The 12,600-nt window shown below is 41.3% G+C and overlaps 1 protein-coding gene across 1 annotated transcript in view; it reads left to right on the top strand.

Annotated features, from left to right (window-relative positions):
* Window positions 1–217: 217 nt before the first annotated feature.
* Window positions 218–12,600, top strand: part of EMB2444 (RNA-binding (RRM/RBD/RNP motifs) family protein) — a 105,944-nt gene continuing 93,561 nt past the window's right edge. The window contains exon 1 of the mRNA XM_087665625.1: window positions 218–432. Within this exon, the coding sequence (XP_087521751.1) occupies window positions 328–432 (105 nt within the window). The 5' untranslated portion in view covers window positions 218–327. The remainder of the gene's footprint in view (window positions 433–12,600) is intronic.

Below are 12,600 nucleotides of genomic sequence, written 5' to 3'. Positions count from 1 at the left end.
ATTTTAGATGCAAAAAGATACAAATTAGTCTTAATAAATATTGCTAGCATATAGTATAGAGGAAACTAGCTAGTTAAGCAAAGTCGCCAACTTAGCTAGATTCTCAATGCACAACTTAACGACCATACAAGGAGCACAAGTCTAGATTGAAAGCCCCAACTCTCGTCTCCAAATAGAGGTTTATAAAGAGAATTAAGTCAACACCAATGAGATCCGCTTAGTTAGTAGTTACCCTAAGGTGGCGGCACTTTCGCTTCCAGAGGATTCTCGAAATTCAATTGTTATGAAATATCACTCCAATTCATTGGCAAGACCTGCGAGAACGAGATGACGACGAGGATCACTCCCGGCGTGGGAGCCAACCTGCTCGGCCAGCACGCTGCAGAGCGCAACCAAGACGCCACTGCTTATGTGGGAAATCTCGATGCTCAGGTACTGTTCTTTTGCCCTTTCTCTGCGTGCCTTGTGTAGAAGGAATGACTTTCAGACATCTAATAACAATGTCAAGCATCAGAAACCTTTGAAGATGAAAATTTCTACCTCAGGTTCTGTTTTTTTGCCCTCCCTGCTTGCCTACTATAGAAGGAACGATTCTGGCATCTACTAGCAATGTCAAGAATTAGAAAACTTTGAAGATGAAAATTATACCGAAATCGCAGAAATTAATCCCATGTTTGTTCACGTTACCGTCAGAAACGGTGTTTCATTCTCCGAAATCACGCATACTCTCTGTTCGAGATGCTTTTGTATATTAACAAGATCGGAGCAGCACTTGGTGATATTGAAGCTCAAAGTCTTCCCAGTCCCTGTGGTTCACTAGCAACTTTGGAAGACATCTGATAACAATTTCAAGAATTAGAAAACTTTGAAGGTGAAAAATCATATTGAAATTGCAGAAACCAAGCTGATGTTCTTTCACTTCTTGGTATGATAGGATGCCCCATCCTGCGAAATCATGCATACTTTCTGTACCAAGTGCTTTTTTGGTAGACAAGACTGGAGGAGCACTTGGTGATCCTGGAGTTCAGCATCTTTCCAAATCCTTGTGGTTCACTAGCAACTTCGGAAGCATTTTATGCTCTTCTTCGAGCATGGAAGGTTCTACATTGCACAAAGAGAAGTCAATCCATTACTCTATTGAAAAATGGATTTGCTATGTGATAAATGTAGAGGGCCTTCAAACAATCAAAAATCTGGTCCTTAGTCTATTTTTGTAGTCACAAGTTGTAGAAGTCCATTATGGCTGTTCCCAAGCTCCTAGAATGACATCCCAAACATTAAGAATACAGCCCCAAAGGAGAAATCATATGAGTCACTAAGAAAAAAAGACAATGTTTGTCCTTTTGATGATTTAAAAAGGAGCCCAAGTATTTGAAGGTTGCATGATGGTTGTCTTGGGTGGTGTCTTGATGTTCTGATTATGGCCTTTAGTGCTTTTCACTTTGTTGGCCTATTTTCTCCACTCTTGGCACCTACCGTTGTTTAAGGTTGGGCTTCCTAGAGAGTGAGGAGAAGTCGAATAAAAAGTTGTTTAAGGTTGAGAAAAGGGATATCATTTCTAAATCCTAAACGAGCTTCATGGCACATAGGGTCCCTCTCTGAATCTGAAGAAGTAGAAGTAGGAGCCCTCTTTGAAGTCGAAGAAGAGCTGGAAGCCCCCTTTGAGGGCGAAGTAAGATAATCCCCCTCTAAATCCCAGTTTGAGAGAGAGAGAATCCAACCACTCATGGTTGACGGACTGCAAAGCATTTGATGACGAAGGACCGAGAAGTGGCCTCTCGAACTTGAGTGGAAGAGGGTGGAGAAGAAGGAGGCGCAGGATGAGCCAGGGGTGGGAAACAATCATGGGCTCTCAGGAGAGTGGACTATGGAGAAGATGTAGGCCGTGGAAGCCACTGTATTCGAAAATGGGTGGGGGAAACCTTCGCGCAGTGGGGTGGTCTCCAGGAGGGCTTATCGCCTTGTAAGGTCTTAGAGCCTCCGTGTGCTCGAAAGGACTTAGTGCGCTTCGGTTGCAGCATATTGCCTTGAGCATAATACTTTGATAGCCGATGCAAAATGATCTCTGTGGTCCAAAAAGGAGAGGTGGTACAAGGAGTGTCTAGTGGAAGACGCATATACTCTGGTGGGGTGGGAGCAAATGTCGATGTTGACAGTCTTCGGTGGAATGACCATTCGTGCCGTAGTAGGAACACCCAGTAGGACAATCTGTCGGCAGAGATGCCATGGTACCGGTGTGGTAAACAGGACGAGGGAGGGTGGGAGGGAGAAAAAGGATATCTCCCAATGCGCAGTGGAAATGATAGAGAAATCAAATGTTGATGCTGAACCCGCCACCAGTCTTTGTCTTCTCTGATGAGGAGGAGAGAGAAAGACTAAAAACATAGGTTGTAGGAGAGAGAAAGACTGAAAACGCAGGAAAAACCAGTAGCAGCAGTCAGCATGATAAAATGAGCTTCGAACAGTGTGTGATAGGGTGGAAATAGGCGCTAGGTTGTTGTAGACAACAATGGCCAACTTGGACCGCAATGTCCTCCTCATCCAGGGTGTGGGCAGCAAGCTGAAATACCTGAGATTTGCAAAAATGAGTTTGTTTTTTGAATGGAGAGTGATCAGTAATAGTCGCTCTGCTGTAAACAGCTGCAAACTACGGGTGGAAAGCTGGAAACAGGCGCCAGACTGTAGATGACAGCAAGGGGCAACTGAGATTGCGATGTCCTCTGCGAAAGGGGTGTGGGCAGAAAGTTGAAAACACTTGAAATGTGCAAAAACGAGATTTTGATGGAGTGGACGAAGAAGAGAAGTGGATGCCGAACCCGCCACTGATCTTTGCTGTCACCGGAGTGGAGGATCTTTGCCCCTGTTTGAGCAAATCCAGCTCTGATACCATGTCAAAAGATGACATACCAGCGAGACATTAGGGTTTGCGGGGAGAAACACGGAGTGAACTCGGCAAACATGGAGAAGAGAAGAGAAGAGAGAAGAAACTCTGATGAATGGAATGATGAAGTTTTGAATCATGGAGTGAATGTGGTACAAGGGAACAAGGGTGCCGTAGCACAAGGAAGATGATGAAGACGGCCACGAACCACGAATCGCAATGTCCTCGTGAAGGGGTGGGAGGGCAGTGGAGAGGGTGGAGAGAAGAGGTGACGGATTGAATGAATCAGCTGTAAGGTATGAATGAGAGAGTGGCCTATAAATAGGCTCAGTCAGTCTAGGGTGGTGCCCCCTTTTTGGGGCTGCAAAACCTAAATGCAAAACGCAGAAATGCAAAAACGCAAACTGGAGGTGAAGGGTGAAGGATTTCTCATCAGCTTCTCTTAAGCCTACACACCTACACACCAAGTGCTCCTTTCCTAGCATAATAAAGCCCTTTGGTTGTTTTGTATACAACTCTTCTTCTAAATCACCATGTAGAAATGCAGTTCTAACATCCATCATATCAAGTTAAAGATCCATAGATGCTATGATAGCAAACAATACTCAAAGAGTGGTAATTTTGACAACAAGTGAAAAGACTTCTTGAAAGAATCCCCTCTTTTTGTGTATAACCCTTAGCCACAAGCCTGCTTTGTATTTGAGTTTGCCATCCACACACTTGATTTTATAGACCCATTTATTAGAAATAGCTTTCCTATCTTTGGGCAATGGAACCAATTCCCAAGTATCATTCTGATACAAAGATTTCATTTCTTTTTGCATAGCTAGCTCTTACTTTTTCTTTAACTCACGTGATAATGCCTCTTTATATGTGATAGGCTCACCCTCATCTGTGAGTAAAATGCAGTCCAAAGAGGGATCAAATATCTGTATAGGTCTCCTGACATGTGTAGACCTCACCAATGATTTGTGTTATCAGGTAATGAATCCACAACCAAAGGAATGTCAATGATCTCATTATTTGGCTGTCGAATTGCACGTTTAGGTTGCTGTAATACATTTTCAGGTTGTTATAATTCACTTTCAGCATGCTGATTTTGTTGTCCAAGTTGATTTTCAGCATCCCTTTGCTGCCCATTGTCATTTGGCTCGATGATGATATGTTGATTATCATAACTAGTATCAAATGGAGCTGAATTTTCAGTGGTTGATGGTTGTTCAAGTGGCTTATCATGCCGAAATTTCACTTTCTTTTTGTCCAAATCACAAGATGTGGCATTTTTCAGTAGATTTAACTCATTAAAATACCACATCTCGGCTGTGTAGCACCTTTTTTATGCTTGGAACCCAAACTCTATAGCCCATTTCACCTTCATCTCCATAACCCATGAAGATGTCTTTGTGGGATTTCATGTCAAGTTTGGTTCTGCTTCAACAGGTACATGTATGTAGCATTTGTACCCAAAGACCCTTAAGTGGTCATATGAAGCAGGTTTGCCAGACCAAACCTCTTCAGGGATACCACTTTCAAGTGCACAATGTGGAGATCGGTTACAAATATGCACCACAGTTTTAAGGGCCTCTCCGCAAAATGATTGCGGGAGATTAGTTGTGGACAATATGCCCTGAATCTTCTCACATAAAGTGTGATTCATTCTCTTAGCCACATCATTAGATGACAGATTATAAGGAGCTGTAAGCTCTTGTTTAGTACCATTGATATCACAAAACTTATTGAATTCTTTAGATACATACTCTTTTCTATTGTCTGTTCTTATGCATTTTAATTTTAAACCCTTTTGAGTACTAACAAATGCATAAAACCTTTTAAAGGCATCCAATGCCTCATTTTTCTGCTTAAGCAAGTAAACCCATAGCTTTCTAGAATGGTCATCAATAAAATACACAAAATAATGGAAATCACTATGAGTTTTTATTGGCATGGTACATACATCAGAATGGCCTAAATTCAAAATACATACCTTTCTAGAGGCCCCATGAGAGTATAAACTCTTTTATATGTTTTCCCAAAACATAGTCATCACAAAAGTCGAGCTTTGAGCTTTTCACATCAACTCTTCCAAGTGAAGAAAGTACTTGTAAAACCTTTTGGCTCATGTGTCCAAGACGCTTGTGTCATAATATATGTGGACTGCACTTGTGCAATTGCAACAAACTTTCCAGGAAGTGCCTTGTAGTGAAGATAATATAGGGTTTTCTTTTTACCGCCTCTAGTGACTAGCATGTGTTAGCAAATTAGTCAGCTCAGGTGTGCGTCTGTGCTACAGAGGCTACAACATTTTATGTAGTATTTATTTGGTATTTTTTGGAGTGTTGTCTAGGGTTGGGGAGCATTTAATGCTGGACGACCAACATTAAATGGTGGCTGATTGCATTTATTACTCCCCCCATTTTATGCCTATATATTGCTAGGGCTCCTCCTCTACATACTTCAGCCGTCATTTGTCTATTCTTCTAGGGAGAGAGGAGCCGGTGCTAGGGTGCCCACACAGCTAGTGACTCATTGTTGTATGTTGCTGTCTCGTGTTCAATATGGATTCTGTTTCTCGAGCATACATCTAAGTTCTCATCTGTATATGTGTTCATTCATTCATTCTTTCTCTTGTCTTGTGTTTCAGCAGTTTATTTCAGCATGTTGTTTATGCTTCCATTGCTGCACCACTTTTGACATGGTATCAGATTTTAGGATTTGTGTTTTTGCTGTGTTTTCTTGTTGATTTCAAGACTGTTTTCCCTCTTGTTGATCAAGCAGTTGCTGCTCCAATCAGGCGACCGGTTTTGCCTGCGTTTTTTACTGACGTCAACCTCCGTACAGCCTGCGTTTTGGTGTTTTTGCATCTCCTCTTGGCTGGGCGCTTACGTCATCAGGCAGTTTTGGCTGTTTTTGACAGTTTTTGATTGATTTATTGATTTTTTACAGCAGCTTTTGTCTTATTTTAATCACATTTTGGGTTATACTGCATGTGAACTCTTGTTTTTCGCAATCTATGCTCGTGGTTTGGTTGTGTTCCCTCTCCCAATCCTTTCTTTTCTCTACTTCTTTTTTAAATCCTCTCCAGATGGCTCCTCCATGCACATCCACTGATGACAAGCTCCATGGACTTGATTATTACACGTGGAGTGCGTTGATGAAGGCTTGGTTTATTCAGAAGCGGTTATGGTACATGGTTGGCAGAGCTATGGTACGCCCTCGACAACCTTCTCCTGTTCCATCTGATTTTGATGAAAACAACCATCAGGAGGCTGTGCTTACATGGGATTCGGATGATGCCCGTGCTTATTCGGCATTACTTCGGTGTATTTTCAAAGAAGTCCTATCGACGGTTACCTCCTGTATGACAGCTTCAGACATATAGTAGAAGTTACAGTTAATGTACAAGGCTCCTTCCACCATGAGGGCCGTTACTCTCTATGGCCAGCTTCAACAACTGAAGTTTGAATCCAAAGATACGATTCAATCCTTCCTACTTCGTGTTAGCCAACTCCAGGACCAGCTTCTACAGTCTGCCCTATCAGAGGCACATCTTGTTGGTACGGTACTCTACAAGCTTCCTCGGAAATTTGATGGGGTGGCGAATGCTTTACGAGCGCAGACATCTATGACTCCTATCAGTTTTTTTCACATGTCCTCCATGCTACTTGAGCATGAGGCTACTTTGCGACTACAGGGGCGGCTTCCGTCACATTATGGAGGTTTAGGTGAGGCTCTTGCAGCTTCAGAGAGGGTTCGAAGATGAAGAAGTCGAAGACCTAGTGTTACCACTGTGGCAAGAAAGGTCATTTGAGGAAGGACTGCAAAGAGTTAGTAGCTTCCAGGAAGAAAAAGGAGCAGGATGCGGACTCCTCCGACGAGTCGTCATCTGCCTCAGCTTTCGATTCCGATCCTCTCGCCATGTGAAGTCCAAGGTGCAGAAGGGATCCTCTTCTTCGGATCGTGGGAAGGGCTTAGTGGCCCCTTCCTCAGCTACTTTCTACCGGTGGTGATATGGACATCCTTCACGACTCTCCAGTGTCAGAGAGGGAGTGTGAGAGGGCGGTGAGATGGGGTAGCTGTGCCTCATCTATATGTCTATATAGATGTACAGGATCCAGAGAGGGATATCCCTGATGCATTGACCGAAGTCTGGCAAGTATAAATCTTGGAGCTAGGATTGACATCCAGGTTCATGATGGGCTGGTTACTTGACAAAGAGTGGGCGGCTTTTGTCTGCAGTCCACATGAGGGGACACTTTGACGGTTTTGGTCGAAGGCGGGGATTCAATGGTCACATGTTCAGAGACATGTTTGGCAAATTGGTCTTGTTTGTCCTGAGTGACATAGGTGATATAACACAGAGAGCTGCTATGATTCTTCTCTATTTTTAGGTGGTGGTGTTATGCTCGGCATCGACGTCAAATACTCTTCGAGGCATCTTGGTGGTGGGCTGGCCACTCTCACTGCTTGGATATGCATGGTTCTTCTGGTGGTTCTATGTTGTATAGTTTATGATTCCCTATCATTGTACTATTGTATTGTATCAGATTACCCCTGATCTGAGAGAGGGTGTTAGCAGATTAGTCAGCTCAGGTGCGAGTCTGTGCTGCAAAGGTTACAACATTTTATGTAGTATTTATTTGGCATTTTTTGGAGTGCTGTCTAGGGTTGGGGAGCATTTAATGCTAGCTGACCAGCATTAAACGCTGGTCGACTGCATTTATTGCTCCCCCCATTTTATGCCTATATATTGCTAGGGCTCCTCCTCCTCTACATACTTCAGCCATCATTTGTGGATTCTTTTGGGGAGAGGGGAGCCGGTGCCAGGGTGCCCACACAACTAGTGACTCACTGTTGCATGTTGCTGTCTCGTATTTGATATGGATTCCGTTTTTGGAGCATACATTTGAGTTCTCATCTGTATTTGTGTTCATTCATTCATTCATTCTCTTGTCTTGTGTTTCAACAGTTTACTTCAGCATGTTGTTTATGCTTCCATTGCTGCATCACTTCTGACAGTATGGATCCTTTCTGTATCTTCCACATTTCACCACCAAAGATAGTGAAGTAACCTCTGTTGTCTAAGTGCCCAATAGAAAGCAAGCTCTTCTTAATGCTAAGTACATACCTAATATCATGAAGAATCAATTCTTGAACATTTTCAAGAGCCAGGTGTATGGTGCCCATTCCTTCAATATCACATGCACGGTTATTCCCTAGGTAAACTTTTCCAAGATTACCTGTTGCATAAGAAGAAAAACACTCCAAAGATGGAGTTACATGAAATGAAGTACCACTATCAACAATCCACGATTGTGACAAACCATTAGGAGTAAATAACAAAGCATCTATCACATCCCTTTTAGTGATATACATATCCTCCACTGTCATAGCATGTGGCTAAAGATGCAACCAGCAAATCAGCATCTTTATCTTCTTCTATCTCCTCAATAACAACATTAGATACCCCATTTGCCTTCTCTGTTTCTTTAGGGATAGAGTTGCCATCCTTTTTATTATTTTTGCCTTTTGCATTAGCGCGTTTCTTGTGTTCTTGCTCCATTTTATAATACCTGCAATCGGGCTTTTTATGCCCTTTGCATCCACACTGATAGCAAGTACTGGTTTGCTATTTTTCCTTGCTTTTGCTGCGATTTTTATTCTTATTTGCAGCATTTGACATCTTTTTAGTTCGTCCTCTTACATTGTAGGCTGATCCATTGTTTTTCCCACTTGCCTTGCGCCTAATCCCCGCATTGAGAATGGAACGACGCACACCATCAAATGTCAAGTTGGGGTTGTTGCTCAATGACATAGCCAATGCTTCCCATGAATTTGGCATCTTGTAACTGACTCAAAATACCAATGAAAGCATTTAAATGCTTTGAGGCGGGCTTAGACTCATCAAGCTTCAAGTTGACTAACTTTTGCATGAGATGGACTTTATTGACAGGAGTTGTATTCTTATATGTAGCCTTGTGTTTCTCCCAAATTGCATAAGCAGTGGTAAGTCCCTTGATATCAACCAAGATACTATCCATGATTGCCATTTTGATGTAAGTAATGGCTTCCTTATTCATTTTAGCCCAATCCTCATCTGATAAAGTAACAGGCTTATGTTCTACCAAGGTATCATCACAATCCTTCAGAAAAAGTATACCTTGCATATGATCTTTCCAAAGATCAAAGCCATTGTGGTCAAATTTATGAATCTCAAAAAGATTCTTTGTGTTAGATGTAAATGCATTGCCAGCCATCTTCAGCAATAAAAACTACAATATAATGCTGAATACTTTCAGCCAATAGCAAGATTGCTGAATATAACAGCAAGTAGACACACTTGTACTTTCAAAGGTGTCCAAGAAGCAGATATTTTACTGCAATTTCAGTCCCAAGAGCTAATTACAGCATGTACATGAACCAAATCTGATACATATGTATAAATGACAGCTCCCACTTCAATGATACATCTCCGTAACACCCAAATGCAATAACCCAAGTGCTGTATGTACCACTGTTTCATTGCATAATGAGCATTCAGCAATACATGTACCAAGAGAAGCTGCCCTTTTAGAATATTTAATACATCCCAAGTCCAAATTTCTCCCATTCAGCAGTGAATCTGCTGTAATTGCACCGTCAAAGCATAAATTGGGTTAAGATGCATCAGTGATGCCAAAAGCCCCAAAATTTTTGCAATAAATCTACCCCAATTGTATTAATACATCATCCTAAGTGTCAAACACAGACATATATCATAGAAATTTCACAAATTTTGCAAAATCCCCAAATCTTGGGTCCAAATGTGCACAAATTATAGTGAAATTGGCTCAGATAAATAAACATTCACTTGTATAGGAAAAGCCCCTAAATTTCCAGATCAAATGCGCACAATGTTTGCAATTTCTAGGTCAGATGTCACTATTCCACATAAATAGTATCAAATTTGGGAAAAGCCCCAAAATTTTTGATATAAATCTGCACAAATTTGAGTTTTGTGCTTGTGCGTGCGAACCCTTGTCAATTAGTAGAGGGTAGACTGCAGAAAATAATAAAATAAAATAAATAGATGAATAAAAAATTGGCGAGCATGCTGGAATTGACCTACAACCGTTGCCTACAGTCGTGTGATGTTCATGGCCTATGCTTGATGTTCGTGCCGTCGATCGACCATGCCTGCCTGTTGCCTACAACAAACATGACAACACTTGCTTGTTGCTTGTAGGAAATTTGACCTGTGCTTCATGCCAGTTGCTGTCTAGTCAAACTGACCACTGACTAGGCTCGATTGCCTGCCACTTGCACATAGGATTGACAATTTGCCTGTTTGCTCACGTGTACGCACAGAGACTGACCCGCACAATTCTTGGGAAGCGCGCACAGTTGCTGAAGTTCTGATACCAGTTTGAAGGGTGTGAACGAAAGTACTCAGGTAGTGTGTGCTTCAAAGGAGGTGTATTTAGCAATAGAGAGTGTGCACAGAGAGTGGAGATTCGAGATGGGTGTATACCAGTGTGGTACACACAAAGAATAAAATAATGTATTTATACTTAGGGTATGATACACTTACACTTGCAAGGGTGTGTTTACATATGTAGGTAAATATATATACAGGAGTAGTAAAAGGGTCTTTACACCCAATAAGATGTGCCATTTAGATGGACAACAATGGAAATTTAAGCATTTGAAAACTTGAAGGAAAAGATGACTTTAGATCTTGTGCTTGTGTTGCTTGATCTAAGGAAGTCATTCATAGTTCAGTGTGATGCATGTGGTAACAACATTGGGGCTGTTCTTATGTAGGATGGCCGAGTTTTGGTTTATGAGAGTCGAATTTTCCATGGTGCAAAAAAGAATTTGCAAGCCTATGAGAAAGAGCTCTTGGTTGTAATTCATGCACTGTCTATGTGGAAACGTTATTTGTTGGGGACTGATTTTTTAGTGCAGACAAACCATAAAACTTTGAGGTAGTGTTTGACGCAAACGAAGTTGTCAGAGAAGCATATGAGATGGAAAAAAATTCTCTCTATGTTTCACTTTCAGATTGTACATATTGATAGTAAAAAGAATGTTGTGGCTGATGCACTGCCATGTAAGCCACAAATTTCAGCCGTCAGCATGGTTTATCACACTGAGATGGATGCAATGAAAGAGCAATATGTTACTGATTCGGACATTGCTAATGTTTATGATCAACTTTGTAATGGGTAAACGCATGAACACTTTGTGCTAAGAGATGGATTTCTCATGATGCATGGATAATTGTGTGTCACAAAGGAGTTAAGGCGCAGAGTTATCACTGAAAGTCATACTCCTTCGGATGCAAGTCACAGAGGTATTGATGCCTTGGTCAAGGTAGTGAAGCTTTTTTTTATTAGCCAGCTTTGAGATATGATGCATAATAGTTTATTAGGACATGTATTGTATACTAGAAGGTAAAGCATGATAGACAAAAGATGCCGGGTTTGTTGTAGCCCTTGTCTATTCCAGATAGGCCTTGGTAGAGCATTGCAATGAACTTTATTTTTGAGTTTCATAGGATATCTATAGGGAATGATGGGATATGGACTATCATTTGCAGGTTTAGCAAACAAGGCCTTGGTAGAGCATTGCAATGGATTTTATTTTTGAGTTTTCTAGGATACCTACAAGGAATGATGGGATATGGACTATCATTTGCAGGTTTAGCAAACAAGGCCATTTTATTTTGGTGAGGAAGAAAATAAAGGCTGATCATATGGCACAATTGTTTTTGTAGCACATCCTTAAGTATCATGGTATGGAAGAGTCGATCATTAGTGATTGAGACCAGACTAGTTTATTTTGGAAGAGGTTGTTTGAGAATACGAGTACCACATTGAAATTCTCATTCTTCTTCCATCCGCAGACAGATGCTCAGTCTAAGGAAACAAATTCCCTAGTGTTAGATCCTTTGAGGCGCTATATTTTAGACCACAAGACATAGTGGGAGTAGTTTTTGCCCTTGGTTGAGTTTGCTTATAACAACATAGTGCATAGTTCCAGTGGCAAAGCTACATTTAAGGTGGTTGAGGGTAGCAAGAAGATACTACCTATCTTGCAAACTAAGGATAAGATCTTTGAGGTTGACCATGATGTAGAAAACTTGGATGCAGCCTATGCAAAGATAAAGTATGCACTTTAGAGATTGCAAGAAAGCAAAAGAGAGTAGCTAATCACCATAAACGTGCTTTGCAGTTTATAGAGGGCGATTATGTATTGCTGCGTTTTGAAAAGGCAAGGTCGAAAAAGATGAAAGGAAAAGAAAGATTGTATCTGAAGTTGAGTATGAGATACTATGGGCCCTTCTAGGTGTTGGAGAAGATTAGCAATGTGGCATATCGGCTGAAGTTACCTCCACATTGGCGGATACACAATGCCTTTCATGTTAGTTTGTTAAGGCCTTTTCATGGTGATGTGCTAGAGGATATGTTTGTTGAAATTCAGCTTGAGATTGAGAAGTTAGGTGAGATTTTGGTATGTGAACAGATTTTGGTACATAAGGAAAGAAAGGGAAAAAGAGTTTCTAGGAGATACTCGGGTAAAATTTTAGAATTATTCACTAATTGATGCCAAATGAATGGAAGAGGATGACTTGGCAGACGATCTGTTGAGCTTAAAATGCATTAGCTTTAACAGCCCCAGAACATGCTTAATTAATGAAGAAATCTTGTTTATTTAAAAGAAACACGATTCTAGAGAGT

This window comes from Lygodium microphyllum, chromosome 24, assembly GCF_053477565.2.
Source record: "Lygodium microphyllum isolate KBCC chromosome 24, Lygodium_microphyllum_v1.1.10, whole genome shotgun sequence".
NCBI lineage: Eukaryota > Viridiplantae > Streptophyta > Polypodiopsida > Schizaeales > Lygodiaceae > Lygodium > Lygodium microphyllum.
This window is presented reverse-complemented; position numbering and strand designations above follow the sequence as displayed.